The following is a 19,426-nucleotide window of genomic DNA, read 5'->3' on the forward strand; positions in this document are numbered from 1 at the left end:
GAGTCTGGTTAGGTTAGGCTATACTATTGTCGCTAACTTCAGGGCCCTTCACTTTTCCAGCAGTCGAGAAAACAACCGATGAAGCTGCAGCATTTATTAACGGACACACTGATGTCTGTACTGTACATTAACTGCCAAATTCATAACCTACTGCTATTTTTTTGTTCTCACTCCACTTGCATTTACTGTCATTCTCTCACACTCAGCCAACCACACACTCCCACCCATACAAATTACACACTGCTCTATTCCTTAAAGGAGCAATACTACTCTTATAGCAGTATTTTTAACATAGAGGTCCACTGAATAATGAGGTGAGGGAGTGGTCTCACATTTGATGATCTAGTCGATGACTCAAAACAATTGCACGATAATGCAGAGTGTTATTGTGCTTGTACAATGTCATAATGAAAATCATTAGTAGTAGCCCATTGATATTTATGGTTGTGCAAAAATGTATCAGCTGTACACCACTGCCACTGCATGATGAATATAGGAGAAACACTAAACTTTAGGTTATTTTAAGGATTGATCCAAATATCATAATGAAGTCATCCTCTCAGTAGTATCTATATACATTAGACAACTTTAAAGCTGTATCAAAGCACCGAGAGACACAACTATGTGAGAAATGTAAATGTCAGTTGTCGCCTCCACTGCACTCGGAGGATGTCAATAACATGAGAATGTCACTGGTACTTTTCCAGAACTCATTGAAATGATTGTGGAATACCTCTGCTGTCAAGATTAAATGCCACTCTTCAGCACAAGTTGATCTTTGCTTTGTGGTTGGATATACAGTATTTTTATGTGAAGATACACTATATCTTATACCATGCCTGAGACATCCAATTTAAATTCAACAGCCTCCATTATTTCTCATGGTGGGAGAATACAGGCCACCATAATTGAAGCAAAAATGCATAGTGTTTTCCTCAGCTTTTGATGACATGAAACACTTAGGTCTGTCACCCTACAGGTCTGTAGTAATGGCACTGCTTCGTTTTGTATTCAGCAAACTATCTCCTACAAGCATTGGCTATTTTGGCCTCTAATTGCAAAGAAATGAGCAATTCGGACTCCCTCATTCGGTATAGATATTAAATGGGAGGGTGGGCAGGGAGAAATCAGCCAGAGTAATATGATTTGCCATCCCTGTCTTTCTATTACTCGCCCCTCTGTCTGTCCTCATCCTTCACTTTGTTGACAGCTGCCCAAAATGGCAGAGGAGGATCTGATATTTTGGCGTGGAGAGCTGGCTTTGAACAAAAGCAAGCACGGCTCAGAAACTGTCTCAGCTGCAGCTAATGTGACAGTTCTCTCCCCTGATGAATGTGACTTTTGACAAATGAATGCTGTTATACCTTCTGCTGTCCAGCAAGTCACGCAGCGCACCACCTGCATCTGAAGCATAAAGTGGTTTGTTTTTCTGCTCGTATACTAAAAATGATGGGGCTGAGAGTTTGAAAATGTCACATTTTGTAGTAGTTATTAGTAGTTAATCAATTAGACAGTCTTTAAACAAAATAAATCACCAGCAATTTGTGTAACTGATTAATAGTTTCCATTAACCATAAACAAAAAGGCCAAACATGCTGGTTTTAGTTTCTTTTTCTGCTGCTTTTCTGTTTTATATCATTTATTTAAAAATATCTGTTGAAACAAATGAACCATTAATCAATCAATCAACAGATCGGACAATAAATAATAATTAAATGCAGCCGTATTTGAATATCTTTGAAAGAATCTTTATTTTGACATAAGATTTTTCTCTTTAAACCATCTTCAAAATCTACCACAAACAACACTGTATTGAATGTCAAATATTAATGACATGCAACGGTGTAAAATCATCCAAAGCTGAATTTTTCTTTCTTTCAGAGTACCGTGATGTAAAAATGTCTTTATTATTCTATTCACACTTTACACTGTAAGTAAACCGATTAAAGACATACCTTTTTGAAGATACTCACTAGACTGTAACCTGAAGTGTGTTTTCAGTTTCTGCACCCACGTAAATTTTAGCAATAGTGCCAGCAATTCAAGAACAGAAAATGTACCCATATTACAGGAAATCCCTCCTGGTAATGGAGACACTCTATTTAATGTAGGAACTCTTAAAAGAAACCTGCTCCTGCTCAAGAATTGAGACTTAACTGTGTGCTGGGTCAAAGGCTGTCATTCTGAAGTCTGTTTAGGTTGAACTTCTGCTTTGTGTAACTTATTCCTGGTCACACTGACAGGAGGTTTTAAAGGAGGAATACTTCCCTTCCTAGAATTTCTGCTTCAGGGAATCAAACAACAAACGTCAGACAAACTACTTTTTATTCTTGATAACAGCCAAAGGATGAATTTGATGTGAAGGATAAAAAGTAATAGCCTACCAGAATTGCAGTCATCTCCAGCAAAACCGTCCTGGCAGACACAGAATCCATCCTTACAGACTCCCTTCTTGCTGCAGTTGTTGGCACAGTAGACCAGTGAGCAGTCCTCTCCCACATACCCAGGCCGGCACTGGCACGTCCCATTGATACACAGCCCTTGGTCTGAGCAGTCATTGAGACACCTCCCGACCATGCAGTCTTCGCCAGTAAAAGACTCTTCGCACACACACTCCCCATCAATACACAAACCACGGCCCGAGCAATCTGATGGGCATCGTGGCTCTGAGCAGTTTTCACCTCCAAAGTCACGGTCACACACACACTCCCCTTCTATGCATATGCCCTGGCCGGAGCAGTCGTCTGGGCAGCGGGGTTCAGAGCAGTTTTTGCCAGTCCAACCTTCCTCACAGATACAGCCACATAGGTCAAGGCTGAAGCTGCCATGGCCACTGCAGCCTGGGAAAAAGTCTAGACGTCCTGGGGGGAAAAAAAGTATGTAAAAAAATTACGTTTGCTTCAAAGATGAAAAGAAATCTCATACAGTCATATATACAGAGTGAGATTTTAGATTTTATTTTATCTTGGCTCTTGGGATGGAAATATCTTGGGTGTCTGACTTTGGTCCAGACTGAAATATCCCAACAACTGATGGATGGATTGCCATGAAGTTTTGTACAAACATATGTGGCTCCCAGAGGAGCCTACAGGCTTTGGTGATGCCCTGACTTCTCCTCTAGGCTCTTTTTATAACAACTACATGTACTGCCATGAAATTTAGTACTGACAAACAGGTGAATTCAGGATGAATTGTTAAAGCTATTAGCTAAAAGCCTATAAGCTTCTCAGAGCTGCGAACATGGCTGTGGACTTTTAGTTTTACTGGATAATATTACTCCTATTCACTGAAACTTAGGCAAACTCATAGATGCCTCTTTAAAAACTGCATGTAATTTATATTTTAAGAATTTGTTCACTTTAATATCAACTTACAGTTACATTTTATGAAAGTCTAATACCCGCTGAGTGAACAGCCTTGATGGTAGGAAACTGTAGTGAAGGCATAAATAAAAATTTGGACTAGTGTCGCATTTTCTGAATTTCCATCCCGCCATCATTCTCCTCAGCTGAGCATTTCATCCTCATTCTGATTCAGTTTGTGACTGCTGGAGATAATCATATTCTCACAGTAGAGATAGAGAAAAAAAATATTTGAATGGGGTGATGGTGTCAATGGACCAGATCCTTTAACTACAATATATCATATAATTCTAACCATTCTAGTCCCCTCATATTATAATGGCAGCATCTCCTGAATTGAGAACATTTTTCTTTTTTACCACCTTTTAGGTCTAGACTGTGCAGCAGAAGAAAAAAAAGCCCTCCAGCATCAAAAGTCTGCTGCCATATTTCACCCCTGTACTATCTTAAAATCATTCATGGTATAAACAGTTTTTGTGGCTGTTTTACCATTTTTTTTCCCTTCATGCTACATATGGAACAGCCTGCTTTAAATGTTTTTCTGGCACTGCTTTATATCTTTACTTCCTATATTTTGATGTTTGATACCAAGATGTTTTTGTGCAAATACTGTTGGTAAAATTGCTTATATACAAAAAAAACTCCAATTTTATCCATAAGTTTATTTTATACTCTCTTAAACAGCACTCACCCATGGCGGAGCTTTCCCCACAGCAACCAGATCCACACTGAGCTCTAAGTAGGGAAACTTCTCTCTCCAGCATCTCTACCCGCGTGGCAAGCTGCTGGATTGTGATTGTTGCCGGACAACCACATGCTGCTTTCGGGATGTTGATGCGGTGAGTGAATGTTACCTGGACAAGGGATTTAAACACATTTAAGAGCTGATATAAATAAATAACATTTCATCATTTTAAATAGCTGCATGAAAATTACTATGTGTGATGAAACAGATGTCCTCCAGAAATGTTTCTGCTCCACATGAGACAGTCAGTCTATCTTCATATCCCATTCTGTGTCATCTGATATAGGTCATCTCAATGCTTTACTGCCAGTTAAATAAATTAAATATTGTTATAAAAATCCCACCTGGCTGTCAGTATCCAGGGTCTGTTCAGTGTACTCTGCTGGTCCTGTTGGATCCATTGGACCCTCCACAGAGGGTCTGGAGCCCAGCTCAGCACGAGAACCTTTTAAATAAAGAGAATAGGTCTCAAAATTAAAACCTACTAAATACAACTTGTTTTTGCGTCTGTGTGTAAGTGCATGAACATAAGGTGCCTCCGGGACAGCAGATAAAACAACCACAGTAAGTTTCAAGCCAAACAGTCGATCTATCAGAAGACCTTACCATCACCTGAGGCAAGCGGTGCAGAGGCGTCCAGGTCGACTGAGCAAAGAGACTCCAAGGGTACATTGATGTTGTAGACGTGGTTAAAGACCACAGGTTGCTCCCAAAGGGTTTGATTGGCTGGGGAAGCGGAGGGGGGCTGATCCCCCCCTGGGGTCTGTCTCTTCACTCTGGTAGTACGAACAAGCTTATTGTCTCCTGCTGGAGCAGCATGAGTGGCAGCCTACAGAGAGAGACAATGTGAAACAAAAAACATTGCATGTGGTATGGACTCAAGGGTCTCTCGTTGTTTGTCCTTTAAATCTTTTGTTTACAGAATGATGGACTAAAGATTCAGGAAAGACACAACAGGGACACAAAAAAAAATGTCACTGATATATACGGTATATGAAGGATTTTCTCACTACCTGCAACACTGAAAAAACATTTTTTACATTTAAAGTATAGATCATTGAGAAAAACTGTGGTGAGATTTCAGTTTTTTCATATTGTGGTGTGTTTTTGTCTTAGAGCTCAAAGAATGTCTAATATTAGATAAAGTAAAATTGAATTATAAAAGGAATGGTTAGCAGAAATTTTGCCACAGGCAGATAAGTCTAAAGTCCATGGAATCAACTGTTTACTGTATTTACAGTGTCCTATTATACATGTCACACGCCCACTTGGCTGATGCCAGGGCTAATAGGAGCACTGTCTTGAGTGACGGCACCTCCAGGTCCGTCTGACCCAGTGGCTCAAAAGGTAGACCCAGTAGACCATCCAGCACCATCTGAAGGTCCAATTGAGGGACAAAGTGTCAAGCAGGGGGTGTCAGCCTGTGAGCACCATGCAGGAGGCGCTTCAACGGTTGATGGCTCCTGGCCATGAAGCGATTTAAACCATTGTGGTCCATTGTAATCACTGCTGTAAGCACCCCAAAGTGGATGCAGCATGGCCACTTTCGAACAACCCCAGCAGGAAATCTAGAATACCTTGCATTGGGCATAAATAAATACAGATTGAGGTTCACCCACCAGTGAGTCAAGTAGGTCCTGAATTGTAAAGACACCATGGCCGGAGACCCAAGCCGTTCTGTCTCACCCTATCAAACTCCAAAACATGAGGTGTCAATTTTCAAAATAAAACACACTGTGCAGACCCCAGTCGTATTTCACATCACTACATCAATATTACGTTATAACTGATGTCACCAGGCCAAAATTCAACCGTCAGAGCATATCCGTCACCATGGACAGCGAGAGGTTAATCTTGGAAGTGGAAAATCAAAATATTATATGACAACACTGCTGCCATGACTGCCCCGGCCTCTAGCCTCCTCTCCAGGTAAAGGGGGGGCCTCTCTTCTCTCTGACACTGCTGGAGCAAAATGCTCTGCTTCTGAAATGTTCCCAGTGGGGTAGGATGCCATGCTGAGAACCGAACAAAACCACGTCTCAGCTGGAAAGCGACACAGCTGTGCCTGCTGAAATCAAGGCATTAAAGAGGTGTGCATAAGGCTATATAGTTAGAGTAGTGTCCTTTTTTCAGCCTTTTAAAATCCAAAAACACTAGAGAAAAAGTATAAGGAATGGATTTAACATTGTGTTCATCAACTCTAATGTAAAATGCTTAAAACATTGGCATGTCTGACTAACTAGCTAATAGTGTGTCCCGTGTAGTCTAATGTTAGTGGTTCTGTCATGCTCTATTGGATTTGGGAAGTTTACACTTTAGCAGTCCCCACCAATGTTACCTAAGATATTTCCACATTCTCCAAACACACTGTTTAGTCTTGATCCTAAATACTACATATAATACTATACTAGATAATACTAGATAATACTATCCTAACCCTAACCCTAACTTCTCATAACATACTATGATAAGTTACATGTAACATACTACATGGACTAACTCTACACTGCAATACAAGAACATTGTTTTTTTAATTTCCATACATGCTTCACCAAATGGTAAGGATGGCTTTTAGCACAATATCATCATCAAATGCATTATTTATGACCCCTTTTACAAGATTTTCTTTCAAAGCAAGCCATTAAAAAATGCCAAAACATGCACCATTTTCAAACAATTCATGGAGCTAACATTAGCTTAATTAGCTAGCTACAGCTGATAAACCTGCCAGTGACGGCTGTCATTTCAGCTGCCAAAATCAACAGTCTCTAGCAAGCAATAAGAAGCCAGATTTTGTGTCCCTTTTTCTGCAGTCAAGGATCCATTGTGGTAAATCTGCCTTAATCATTTTAAGTAATCTATGTGCCATGCGAGAACTGAAAGCTTGACAGACATAGCAACAATGTTATTGTTGTTACGATATGGAGATTAGTATAAAACAAACAGTATAAACAGTGGTTTAAATACTAATAGAAATAGAATAAATATTGGTATGTAGTAGATAGTTAGTTGTTCATTATTGGAGGAAAGTGTGTGGGGGTTGGGGATGATCAGTGCATGGTCTCATAACAAAAAAAACATTTATTTCTAGAATAAATTTACAGTAAACAACCGATATGAAATGTTAAAGCCACACAGGAAATGTGCAGGTAGTCTGAATCATAGCTGGGATTTGAGTGGATTTGTGCCCAGAGTCAAGTGATTAACGTGTCTGCCAAAAATAGAAGATTGGAAATAAATATTAAATATGAAAAAAAGCCTTGGGCAGCTCCCCACAACGACAAAAAGGAGCGTGATATTTTGTCAGAACAATGTTTACCTGTAGAGCAAGAAACAGAGCCAAAACCAGGATCCAGCCTGTTGTGGGCACAGTGGCCCTGTGATGCTGCTGTGCCAGTGGCATGCTGAGAAGAAACTGCAGTCCTGTCCACTCACACCTGTGCCATAAATAAGAGAAAGAGAGACAGAGAGAGCAAAAGAGAGAGCAAGAAAAAGTGAAGAGTTAGTAAAGCAAGTTTCAGGAAAACACCAGTGTATGATGGCCCCTTGCTTGTGTGAATATGTATCTTCAGTGTACATTTGTAGCTGTTCCAGTGTAATATTTAATGTGACAGTATGGAAATGTATGTGTATGTACATGTCTGTGTGTGTTTTATGTACGTGTGTGTGCGGGAAGTCCCACAACCATCAGCTTATCCTCTGTAAATGGTAAATAAATGCCTTTGATCAGATGTAAATTAATTGGCTTAAGAGGGAAAAATACTCTTCCAGGGATTAGGCAACAAGCTAAGAACCTTTGAATGTATGTCTCTGTGCAATACCAAATATTTGATCTTTCCACATGGGGCGAATCCAGAAATATTGCTCAGGCAGAGAGTTGATAGATGGATTTCAGCAGAGACATGGTTTGAGTGATGCCGCTATAATCCCCTCTCCATTGAGTGGGGAAGTAAGAACAGGGACATGCTGAAATAAAAGCCGCACAGAGGAAAAACTAATGTGAATCCTTCAAGCAGACTGTCACATATCAGCACAGACAAGACAGGGCAGAGCTGAAGTTTGCTTTTAAGGCGGCCATTTGAATTTTTATGTCACTATCAGCCAAATCAAACATCTTACACAAACTGCAAATATGTTTTATCATGCAAGTATGGTGACAGCTGGTTATACAAGACTAAAAAGCAATGATGTCAGTCACAATGTGTGTGTGCACGTCCAATCATTTTAGGCACTATTCCCTTGAGTTTTAGCAAGTTCGTGCTTATGTATGTGTGGGCAGTAATCCTTTCAGGAGGAGTTTTTTTAAAAGCATCTCACAGCTGCGCCCATGCAGAGTCTGTATTGAACAACCTCTTTCATCACAACAATGCATCTCATGTTGGTGAAGCAGGCTATTGCTTTCAACTGGCACCTTTTGTGAGAGCCAGATGGAAGTCTTCTTATCACACCTAACTGGCTCGGGCTCTTTTTGATCATTTAGGGTGAAAATGTTGAAACATCAGTGTATTTGCACATAAATGAGAAACAGAGAGAGTCCCACTGTGATCACAAAATGTGTCCCTTTAAGTTTGTTTCATTCAGGGGAAATAACATGTTTTGGGAATGTATGCATACATATTGATGTCCTAGACTTTCCTAAGACTTCACTTTTCAATATACTTTGTGCCCACCTGAGCATATACTTCAGTTCAAGAAAAAAATCTGAAACTTTTGTACTTGTACGTGTGCACATTTTTGTCTGTGTGTGTGGTGAAGGGAGGCACTTATATGAGTGTATAAAGTTGACACATACATATATCATACAAGACCCATAGGGGAAACAGAACTGGTGATATGTTACAATCTACAACATCCCTTGCCTCAGACTCTTTGGCCTTGGTGGAATCGACTCCCTCCACTGAAGAGATGGAAAATGTTCTACTTTGAAACCGCCCTCAAGCACGCAGCTGCTGTCTGACACGATACGAGCCGTTTAACTGGTGAATTCACCAAACAAATGAGAAGCGTGTAGATGATGAAGGAGTGAGATGGACAAAGCCAGCTGGAACCGTCCTGTTCACAGCCATTAGCTGAAGCAGTGTCCCTTTGTCTAACTTCAGTAGGTGGCTCGAACGCATGCTTAGAAGATGTGATGATGATAAATGGCACCACATGGATGTTTAACTCACTTCATGTAAAAGGCATGATGATAGAGAATAGCACTCTCCAGATCAACTGTTGCCATCATGTTTAAATACTACATTTTTTTTTAAAGCTGCTACACAATATTGACATTTGTGAATTTTAAAATGATTATTTGTTTTACAATATTTGTTTTATGTTAACGTGAACACATAACTTGAATAATCATTTTTGGTCAACTTTGTAGGTCTGTAAGTTTTGAATAGGTTCCTTGACAGAATTATGAATTGTAGTATATAAAAGTAGTGATGTCCTTATATCCAAGGACAAGCTCATTTTACATCCAAGCAAATATTAATTCACTATTTATTCTGTATTGGAAAGGTTTTATCCCTGTATATGCTGAAGTGTATGATTTTCTATATACATATTTCACATTTTTACATGTTTAGAACTTCTGTATGCCAAAGGAAACATTGTGGCTATTTTCCCCATAATTAGTAAACTATGTAATGGTGACACTGTTTCTAAATCATATTAAACATGTCATTTATATACTGAACTTTCTTAATTCTTAAACTGACATATACGCTGACACTGAATTATCTGGTATATACTTAAGTCAGCTGATAATATAAGTTTATTAATTGGGCCCTATTATATACCGGTTTCTGAAACTGAAGAAATAGTAGCAAAAATAGATGTATCATGAGATCAAAGTGTCATGCAACCTTTTTATTTCATTACAGACAAAAGACATAAAGGTCTAATGCTCAGTATGCATGCAAAGTGTATTGCTTTAAGGCATAGTGCTTTTAAACGTCTACCAAATACAGAGCCATACATTAATGCAAGCCTATATATAGTTTTACACTGGCAGTGACAAAAGTTTGAAAGAGGTTTAAAGTCATAGGATTTTACGTCATCGGGCCATGATGCACGCTAATGCCTACAAGCATTTCATTGCACAACAAGAGAAGGTTTTTCATGGAGGCTCAATTAAGGAGAGACCCACTCATTCAAAATGAAGAGAATCAAAACGCTCCAGGCAATCAAAACTATCTTCATTTATTCATTTTCTTTGTCCAGGAGAGACACATGCACTTAGACAAGCACATCAGCTAACACAAAACCAAACATGCTGATATATACGCCTTTAAATCCACAATACACACACACATACACAGTCATATCCACGTGTATGCATAGGAAAATACATGCCAGCACATGCACATAAGTAGAAAACCACACTGTGCTATGTATCAAGCGTTTTGAGCCTTTCGTTTTAATAACAGTCCACCTACCTTGATGATAATTCGATGTGTCTCAATCTAGAGACACTGTAAATATGTAAGTACAGAAAAACCCTTTGTAAAGTAGTTTAGCTGCATGGCAAGCTGAGTGTGTGTGTTCTTATCTACCATTAACTCACAACTAAATATTTTAGGTGTGTAGACAAGTATAAATACAATGACTTTGAGAGCGCTCTGAAACAATGCTGTCACTTTATTTATTATCTGGTGATTTTCTTGAGAGAAATTGGATGAGTTCAACCCCCCGCAAGGCTGAAATGAAACCGCCTCTTCCAATTATAATAAAAACCATCAGGGCACTTTATGCAATGTCACAAAGGAATAGATAAAATATTCAGCGCATACAAAAGAAGCCAATCAGAGAGAAATTAAATCCCAACTGTAAAATGAACCACAGAAACCTGCACACTTATAAGTTTGATGCTAAAACCACTTTGATCTTGTCTTTCCAACTTTTTCATCTTTGTTTGATTATATTTTTCTCTGAGGTGAGCTTTAGATTTCATTTGTCCTGAACCTTTGACAATATCTTTCTCTTTTATCCACAATGTGGTTTATGCAAGTTGATATGAAAAGAGAATTGAATTTGAAAATGCACAGTGTAATTACACTGAGATACTAATCCAGTCTTTGTCAAGAGGTTCAAAGAGAGTCCTTTCATCATGTACAGTAAATGCAGACGTGGAGTTGGATATTGGAAGAGTATAATAATATATAAATGTAACTTGTTTACAGCAAAGAAAATGCAATTATGAAGGCAAAAAGCTAAATATAAAAATTGACTTGATGTACTGGGCATTTATGACAGAAAAAATGAATAGCTAAAACAATGTAAAGATCTTTGTTGTCCCTGTTCAGCTAAAGAGGAACATGTTCAGCTGCTCTACATTTTCTGGTTAAACAAAATCAATGGCAAATGTGGAGGTATATTAGCTATTTGAAATATAATAATAGTAAATGACTGAGCTGGCTTCCTTGTTACTGATGTCCCCAAAGTCAAACAAACACTTACAGACTATACCATTACATTGGTATCTCATCTTTCACATATAACCTGCCAAATGTGCACACTGACACCCATGCACACACACCATGCCCACTGAATATACGAATACACACAAAAAAAGAAAAACAAATATAGTAAGGAAATGAAAGCCAAAAAATATAAGGTTTAAGTTAAATATCAGAGGAAAAAAGCTGCATCTTGCGGCTTTTTAACATTTTCACCTTGTTAATGCTTTATTTTACAAGCCCCTTAATTTTATACTAATTTCCTGGAAATTTGAAATGAGTCATTTGCAGGTATTTAATGGTCTTTTTTAAAAAACTTATACAGAGAGGGCGGTTCAATTTGGTACAAATTATAACTGAAAAAGTATGTTCTGTAAGTTAAAGATTTAAGAGGTTAGTTTATTGTATGAGCCCAGATATAATGAATTGGGACTTACCAACTAAACAAGCTTATTTATTTATTTATTTATTTTTCTCCTTTTTTTAATAATATGTATCAAATTGCAAAAATCCCCCTCTCTGTAAAATGTACTAAAAGGTAACTTTTAAATACTTGCAAATGACTGTCTATAAGCTGACCTGTAAATTAAAGTGTTACCTTCACCTTTTATTTTTACTTTTATGTGGCTGATACAGTTGTATTTCATTGTATGCAAGAGTTCAGTCCTTGTTTAGCATCAGTGAAGCATCATTTTCTCAATCTGTCCATGAAAAGGCAGAGTAGGAAGGGTGTCTGCAGTTCAATGCAAATTTCTCTGTAGGGATTACTGGGATTTGTGGTTGCACACACCAGGTCAAAAGCTCACACTGCAAAGTGTTTTATGATGCTTTGTGGCTTTATCAAGAAGTGCTCTTGCTTATACACAGATCATGATTTTAAGGCTTTTGTTAATTATATGTTGACCTTGATATACACTCTAAATATTGTTCATTTTTTAAATTTTTTTTAAAAGTTATATAAGCATAATTTTTATATACATTTATCATTTTCCTGCATTGAAGTTTAATATACATTTTTTGTATGTTTTTTTATTTATAGTTATTTATCATTAAAAATTCCCAGCAGAGTTTACTTTTTCAATGCACTTATGTCATGTTATACAATGTAGTTTATTGTTAAACTGTAAAATATAATGTCTTCATTACCACATTTGAGGGATCACTGCAAAAAATGTGCCAATATGTATATATTGTGTATATAAGATTATCGGCCGATGTATCGATCATAATTTTTTACCCCCTAATATCAATATTGGCATCAGCCCCAAAAATCCAGTATCCGTCTGGCCCAACTAAACACTTTAGGTATACATATGCCTAGTACTGAGTATGAACTGGCTTTGCTTCCAGGGAAGACACATTATGTGGGGCATCAATCTCATAACGTGCTGAAAATACTCATTAGAGATTTTGGTCCATGCAGAATTCATACTCTGTCATGTTATTGCTTTAACAGATTTCACTTTGCTAACTCCTTTTTCACCACCTGCAGATAATGGATGTCACTGTCAAGTTTCTTGAACCATCAGAGATGACTCACTGGGATCCTCTTTCCTTACTCTTGTCTCTTCTTCCAGACTGTTTTCCTTGGTCCTCCTTCACTGACAAGTTTTGTTGTTCTTCCTCTTTTTTCTGACAGAACTGCCACTGACTACATGATTTTGTTTATCACTACTCACAATAAGGTCTATACACTGTATTGTGAAACCCATATTGTCTGGAAACAACAACTCTGCTTAGATGGTGCAGTAAATGCTTTAGTTGAGCAGTAACTGAATCTGTTGACATACCTAATATACAACTGCAGCCACAATTCACTCTATAAAAGATGACTGTTCAAGTTAATGAGCAACTTTACTTAATAGCGTATGCACTGACTATTTGTCCCCTATGAAGGACAAATTGTTGTTGTAAAACAGGTGACATTATCTTACCTACAATTACAGGCAGATTTTTCACTTGTTTAAAAAAATATTTTTTCATGGTTTAAAGGAAAACTATGGTTTATTACATGATGATTTTTTTTATTAGTTCAATCCATTAATCAATTGTGTGACATCCCTCTCTATGCCTTTTGCTTGGGAAGTGGCTTTGGCTTAGGGGCTGGTAGGCGGGATTGGAGAGGACATCAGGAAAGTACCTCCACCTGGGTAGTTTAGGCTTCAGTCTATTTAAATGGTTTCTTTGTTTACCTTTGTCTTTCTTCTTTCTCCCAGTCCTCCATCAGCCAGATGAAGTAGGGTTAGGGTTAGAGCTGGTTTGGTACACATCACATACATCACTCATCAATACACTGCATTCATTTCTGACTTAGCTGACTAACATTAATTATATTTTAACTTACGTTGATAACAAATTGTTGTTTCAAAAAATGTATTAATTTATGATTTCCTTTTTTTGTCGCTGACTCTGGAGTCAGGGGCTCGTTTGGGATCTGAACATCCATCAGGTGAAGTAATGTGTTTGTAGTGGTGATGTCTTTTGTTAGATTATTTGTGATTGTTAATGTAGTTGTGGTGTGGAGTACTGTAAGTAACTGCTTCAGTAGTTTTGAGTCTCACTCTGCCTAGGTAAACACTGGGCAAGTTTGACAAGCTTGCCACTTTGTTTTACGTTTGTTATTTTTGGTGGTAATCCTGAGTGGGAGCATGCTTCAGTGTATTGAAGTCGGCTACATCGCTGGTATTTGGTGATGGTAACCCAGTGTTTAAAGTGGCAGTTCACGTATGTTGGGTCTTTAGGGCAGTTTCCATTGCCGGAACTTCTGGGTAATTTTACGGGGCTGTGACCGTTGGCTGTGACCGTTGGCTTGTGTCTCCATAGCAGGAACCCCCCTTGAAGCACAATCGCCCCGAGAACTTTTACGGGGGCAAAATGAGTCCCTGCATTGGGGTATGTACTCCGTGCGACCCCAAAAAATTCCTGCGTGGGGCTTTAGGTTGACTCGGTGCTGAATGGGCATAATCAAAGCGGGATGTGACGTCAACTAAAGGCACCAAAATTAGCGCCTATAAACTGTTACAGAACGGTTATGTCACCTCCAGAGTCCGGTGGGTCCTTCCAAGGTCCTACTCTGCAATGGAGACACAACGCCTGAAAGGACCAAGTGAGAGGATGTTCCTTTAAAGATCCCGCCTCATAATGGAAAGAAGACATTTGCTGTTGGTGTATGGCAGCAACTCTGTACTTGGTCTACTTGTTGTGACCCTTTATGGTTTGTGGCTGTTGCACTCCACTTTTGCATTGGTCACCTGTGTTGTGTTTGGGCTTGGTAAATGCAGTAACTTTGTTTTTTTTGGTGGCGTTCAGCTCATGGTGGTAGCTATTTTGTTTTGAGTGGGAGTGGAACCCACTCGTATGGCTACTTGCTAGAGTGGTGCTCATTATCAAACTCAGTGGCAGTAACTGGCCTTTTCGTGTGTTAAGATCTTGTTGCTGCTGTCTTAGCAAGATTGTTTGATCCAGCTTTGATATAGGTTGACATCTTTTTGTCAGCAGTAGTCCCAATTGTGACTTAATTGCACACCTTGTTACCTTCATATTTAGGAACTGTGTGAGTATTAAGTGGCAAAGTTATTTGGTTTAAGTAGAATATGGATCAGTATATGCCTAAATAAAAAGCACTCATTTCATTTCAAGTAAAATGCATTGCAATGAATGATGTGATATATTTGTGCCGCATCTTTTTTTAAATGTTTTTGTACTCATGCATTACTGTGGAACAAACTACTTATTCATTGTTCTAAGTGTGGGGGTGTTATGGCTGTATATATTGCCTGTGTATTGTGTTCTTTTCCTTTCCTGTCTATTGGGTCATGTAAACCTAATCAGTCCACAATAAGGTGCACCTACCCCAGGGAGGAAGAGGTTAAATGCTCCAGGATCCTGTGTCAGAGGAGAGACGTCTTGTTTGTTGACTGCTGGTCTTGCCTCTCAGCCTGGGATTTTGTTATTTTGTTGTTTTTTTTTTGTTATTTTGTATTTTTTGGTCAGGTGTTTTAAAAGGTGTTGAGGTTTTAATTTGGGTAAATTGTTGGATGATGGATGGATTGTTGTTTTCCCCATAGGACTAACAAAGGGTGGTGTGTAACAATTGCAAAAATGTTATCATATCTGTTGTAATGTAAGATCTTCACTGCTATTCAGGGTTTTAGTTATATCAAGTTTAAATGGACAGGAAAAAATGCAGGGCTGTTCATCTGCTAGATGGCCTGTAAGAGGAGAGGACAAATACTTATTTTGTTGCAGCTGATGTTGTATTAATACAGTAAATGATCACACAGTAGTACAAGAATGTTGAAGATGTGTTAATAGTAAGGGAAAAATGTACCACGCACGATCAATAGTATCAAAGAGGTTCAGCTTAGATAGCTTCAACTTGTTGTTTTAGTTTTCATTGAAGGTGTAAAGATCTGCTTTTCAGAATTCCTTATTGGAAGCAACAACATGATTATAGGTTATTACCACAGCAGTACTAACAGCTGCTGTGAACTGCCTCCCTCGCCATGGATGAGTTGGCCATGACTTGTGGGAACGTGTTGTGCTGCAGCTCACAATTCACAATGGGTTGTAATGTTTTTTTTCCCACGGGCTTTCATTCAAAACATGCTGTATGCATTTAAACCTAGCAAAGCAACTTCAGAGGTGCTGCATTAACGCCTCGTTTTCATTATCTGTATGAGTTATCAATATACAGGTCACATTTTTAATACAGTATAAATGGTAAGTATACAGTAAGTATAAATGGCTATAAATGTGCCTAGAGTTTAAGAATATAAGAAGGTATTTTTCATGAGGTAAAGATTTAAAAATAAAGAAAACATGATTGAAATAAAAAAAATCTGTTCTCAGAAAGACAATATTCTATAATTACAGAAACAAGTGAGAGTTAAATGATTACAGGGATTTAATAATACACGAAAACAAGAGAACTGACAAGAGGGTTCAAGAAACGCAAAAAAGAAAGCTGAAGAAAAAGAGCAAACAAGCCTCTCTCATCCAGCCAGCTGCATCATGAAACAAGAAGCAGCCACTGAATGCCTCACTTCCCACACAATACTCATGATCACAGTCCCTCTCTCTGAATAGATGTGTGTGTAGGTGGGTGTATCTGTGTGTTTTAGCTGCTTGGGACCCACAGGAGATTAACATCCCAGTTGGATTATGGAAGAGAGATGTGCTGGGAAGCTTCATTAACTCTCACTGTGTGTGTGTGTGTGTGTGTGTGTGTGTGTGTGTGTGTGTGTGTGTGTGTGTGTGTGTGTGTGTGTGTGTGTGTGTGTGTGTGTGTGTGTGTGTGTGTGTCTGTGTGTGTGTGTGTGTGTGTGTGTGTGTGTGTGTGTGTGTGTGTGTGTTCACTCTCTTCCTGTGGCCACAGGGCTTTTTAGACTGTTGCCTCCCAACTAAGTGCCTGCTGTCTACCCCATAGACATATGTCTCAATCTGTGTATGTGGTCTCTTTCCTCCCTGTGGCCCTCGGGTGCTCAGTGAGAACAGATAAGTCAGCCCTGGGAGCAGTTTCACTGTCACTATCCCTTTAGAAGTCGAGAGGAGGACAGTGAAAACGTTTATGAAGTGATCGCCTTCTGTAATCCAGCTGCGATGGTAATCTCCAGTGCCTCCCCAACTGCTAAGACACAGAGGCACACAGTCACACAGTCCGTCAGAGAGATACTGTGATCGTGAGCAGTCAGTGTGAAGGGAGGCATCAAGTGCTGCCTCTGGTTTAAGATGCTGCAGGCCCAAACAAGGTACCAGGGGCCAGAGAGCATCCAACTACTGAAATCCATTGTCTTGTCACTGCTCTGCAAGGTCATAATGTGGAATCAGGAAAGAGGAGAATGGCCAAGTGGACAATTTTCTGCCTTATTCACACTTTGCTTCCTCATGATTTTATTCACCATCTTTCTGTTCTTTTATTTGCTGCTCTCATTTTTATCTCCGGTTGTCATTGCCCCCATCTCCTTTTATATCTCTGACAGGGTTTTCTTTTTCCCGCTTTTGAGTAAGGATTTTCTTTATCCCTAAAAGTCTTTTTTGTTTGACTCAGCAAAGTAAATCTGTCCTGCCACTGCTGTATAATGACATATCTGTGGCTGATTCTCAGGTTGAAAGCCACATACAGTAGAGAGGGAAAGACTGACTTTTCTCCTTGCTATGTTCATTCCTTTCTTTCTTACTCTCTCTCTCTCTCTTTCTGGCAGCAGCCCTGTTATCCCCTCTATGTTCACCCTATGGAAGTAAAGCCATAACCTCCATTTGCACAGGTTAATGTGCAGCCACCTCAACATGAACACAAAACCAATACCAGGCCTTCTTGCAGGGGTGATCGCTCACTCTCCCCCTCTCCCGTCTCCTGCTTTATTCCTTTTCTGTCCCTGCCTCTCTTTTTAGCTCTCTCTGTCTCTCTCTCCACCTTGTAAATTGGACTCTGGCAACATTACGATGCTTTTCTCATTATCCCCATCACTCTGGCCAAATTGCCTTGTCTTTCAGGACCATTTGGCTCTGTTCATTGGCTTCTCCTGCAACCTGAGAGCTGCACAAGTCTTTTTCCTCCATCTCAGGGCTGTTTCAGAGCAAAGATGGGACTGAGAAATGGATTCCATTCAACAGCAAATAATACAACCTCAGGCCGCTGATGACTGCCTGCACCATGCTGCACACTGTGACCAATTTATCACAGAAGATGTAAACAAATGTCCACAGCTAGAACTGAGATAACATGTAGTTAAAAAGTATGAAAATTGGTTCAACTGTTATTGTTCATATTCGTCATTTAGGTGATAGTGTAATGTATAATAGTGTGGAGTACTGTGCATGTATCCTCACATCTGTACAATGGTTAAAGTTCCTGGGGTTGGTGATTTTGAAATTGTGATAAACCAATCACAGTTTTAAATGATCCATTTCACCACAGCACATCATTTAAATGTGCACAGCACATGGTAGGCTATGATCATAAATTACATGTCAAATCCTGGGTAGTGACTCAAGTAGAAGAGACTACTACAGGAATAAATGCATTCAAAAAGTTTACCATGTTGGTCTGAATATGACATTTTTGTTTGTTTGTTTTTCCTGGAAATATGTCTAAAAAAGTGGGGTTGTCTTATATATAGGGACTAGAAAATTACATGTTCATAACATCAGCCATTGTTTTTGAATGGATAAAATACTGGTGTAAAACTGACCCCTACATGGAGTAGACTAGGCTAGTAAGTGTCTTAAAGTCTGTATATGATGATAACATTAGAGTCAGCCAGCCTTAAAAGTGTTAGGTCAAGTTTAACCTTCAGGAGTTTCTGAAGGCTCATGTAATGTGTTTCTCTGCCATGGAGGAAATAAATTCATGACCAGTGAAATCGAGTCAAAAGCATCTTCTAACGTCTGTACTGCAGAAACAGAATATGTCAAGCTGCCAAATACCACTGTGACAGATGATGAGGAGCTCAAAAAGACAAACAGGTTGTCTTATAAATGCAAACTGAAAGAGCCTGGTAGGACAGAGTGTGAGAGTATGTAATTATACTATGATGTATGCTACATTCAAAAAGTAATTTTTCAAGAACAGGAGTTGTAAAAGGGGGGTTATCTTATAATCAGGGTCCCCTCATATTTGAGCCAATACAGTATTTGGGAACCATTTATTTTATAACATTTGAGGTTTAAATTATTTTAAATTTTAGGTTTCAAATATTTGTATTAGCGGTTCAATGGTTTGAATAGCTTACACTTATTTATGAGGTAAAACAAATAATAAATGGATGCAGTTGGTTAATTTAGACACTGATGTGTCATTGATATTTAATTACTGATTATTACAAGTGACACTTTTGGTGGTGCTTTTTTCAATTCATTTTCATTTGAAAAAT

At 38.8% G+C, this 19,426-nt stretch overlaps 2 protein-coding genes across 2 annotated transcripts in view; both read right to left on the reverse strand.

Moving 5' to 3' along the window:
• Positions 1-9,224, reverse strand: part of tnr (tenascin R (restrictin, janusin)) — a 73,563-nt gene extending 64,339 nt beyond the window's left edge. Inside the window, exons 1-6 of the mRNA XM_062429255.1 lie at positions 9,097-9,224; positions 7,427-7,544; positions 4,720-4,936; positions 4,452-4,552; positions 4,054-4,216; positions 2,385-2,861 (exon numbers count right to left, since the gene is read on the reverse strand). Coding sequence (XP_062285239.1) covers positions 2,385-2,861; positions 4,054-4,216; positions 4,452-4,552; positions 4,720-4,936; positions 7,427-7,544; positions 9,097-9,224 — 1,204 coding nt within the window. The remainder of the gene's footprint in view (positions 1-2,384; positions 2,862-4,053; positions 4,217-4,451; positions 4,553-4,719; positions 4,937-7,426; positions 7,545-9,096) is intronic.
• Positions 1-19,426, reverse strand: part of eif2b3 (eukaryotic translation initiation factor 2B, subunit 3 gamma) — a 449,880-nt gene that overhangs the window by 294,144 nt on the left and 136,310 nt on the right. The gene's annotated exons all lie outside the window — the stretch shown is intronic.

This window comes from Scomber scombrus, chromosome 11, assembly GCF_963691925.1.
Source record: "Scomber scombrus chromosome 11, fScoSco1.1, whole genome shotgun sequence".
Taxonomy (NCBI): Eukaryota; Metazoa; Chordata; class Actinopteri; order Scombriformes; family Scombridae; genus Scomber; species Scomber scombrus.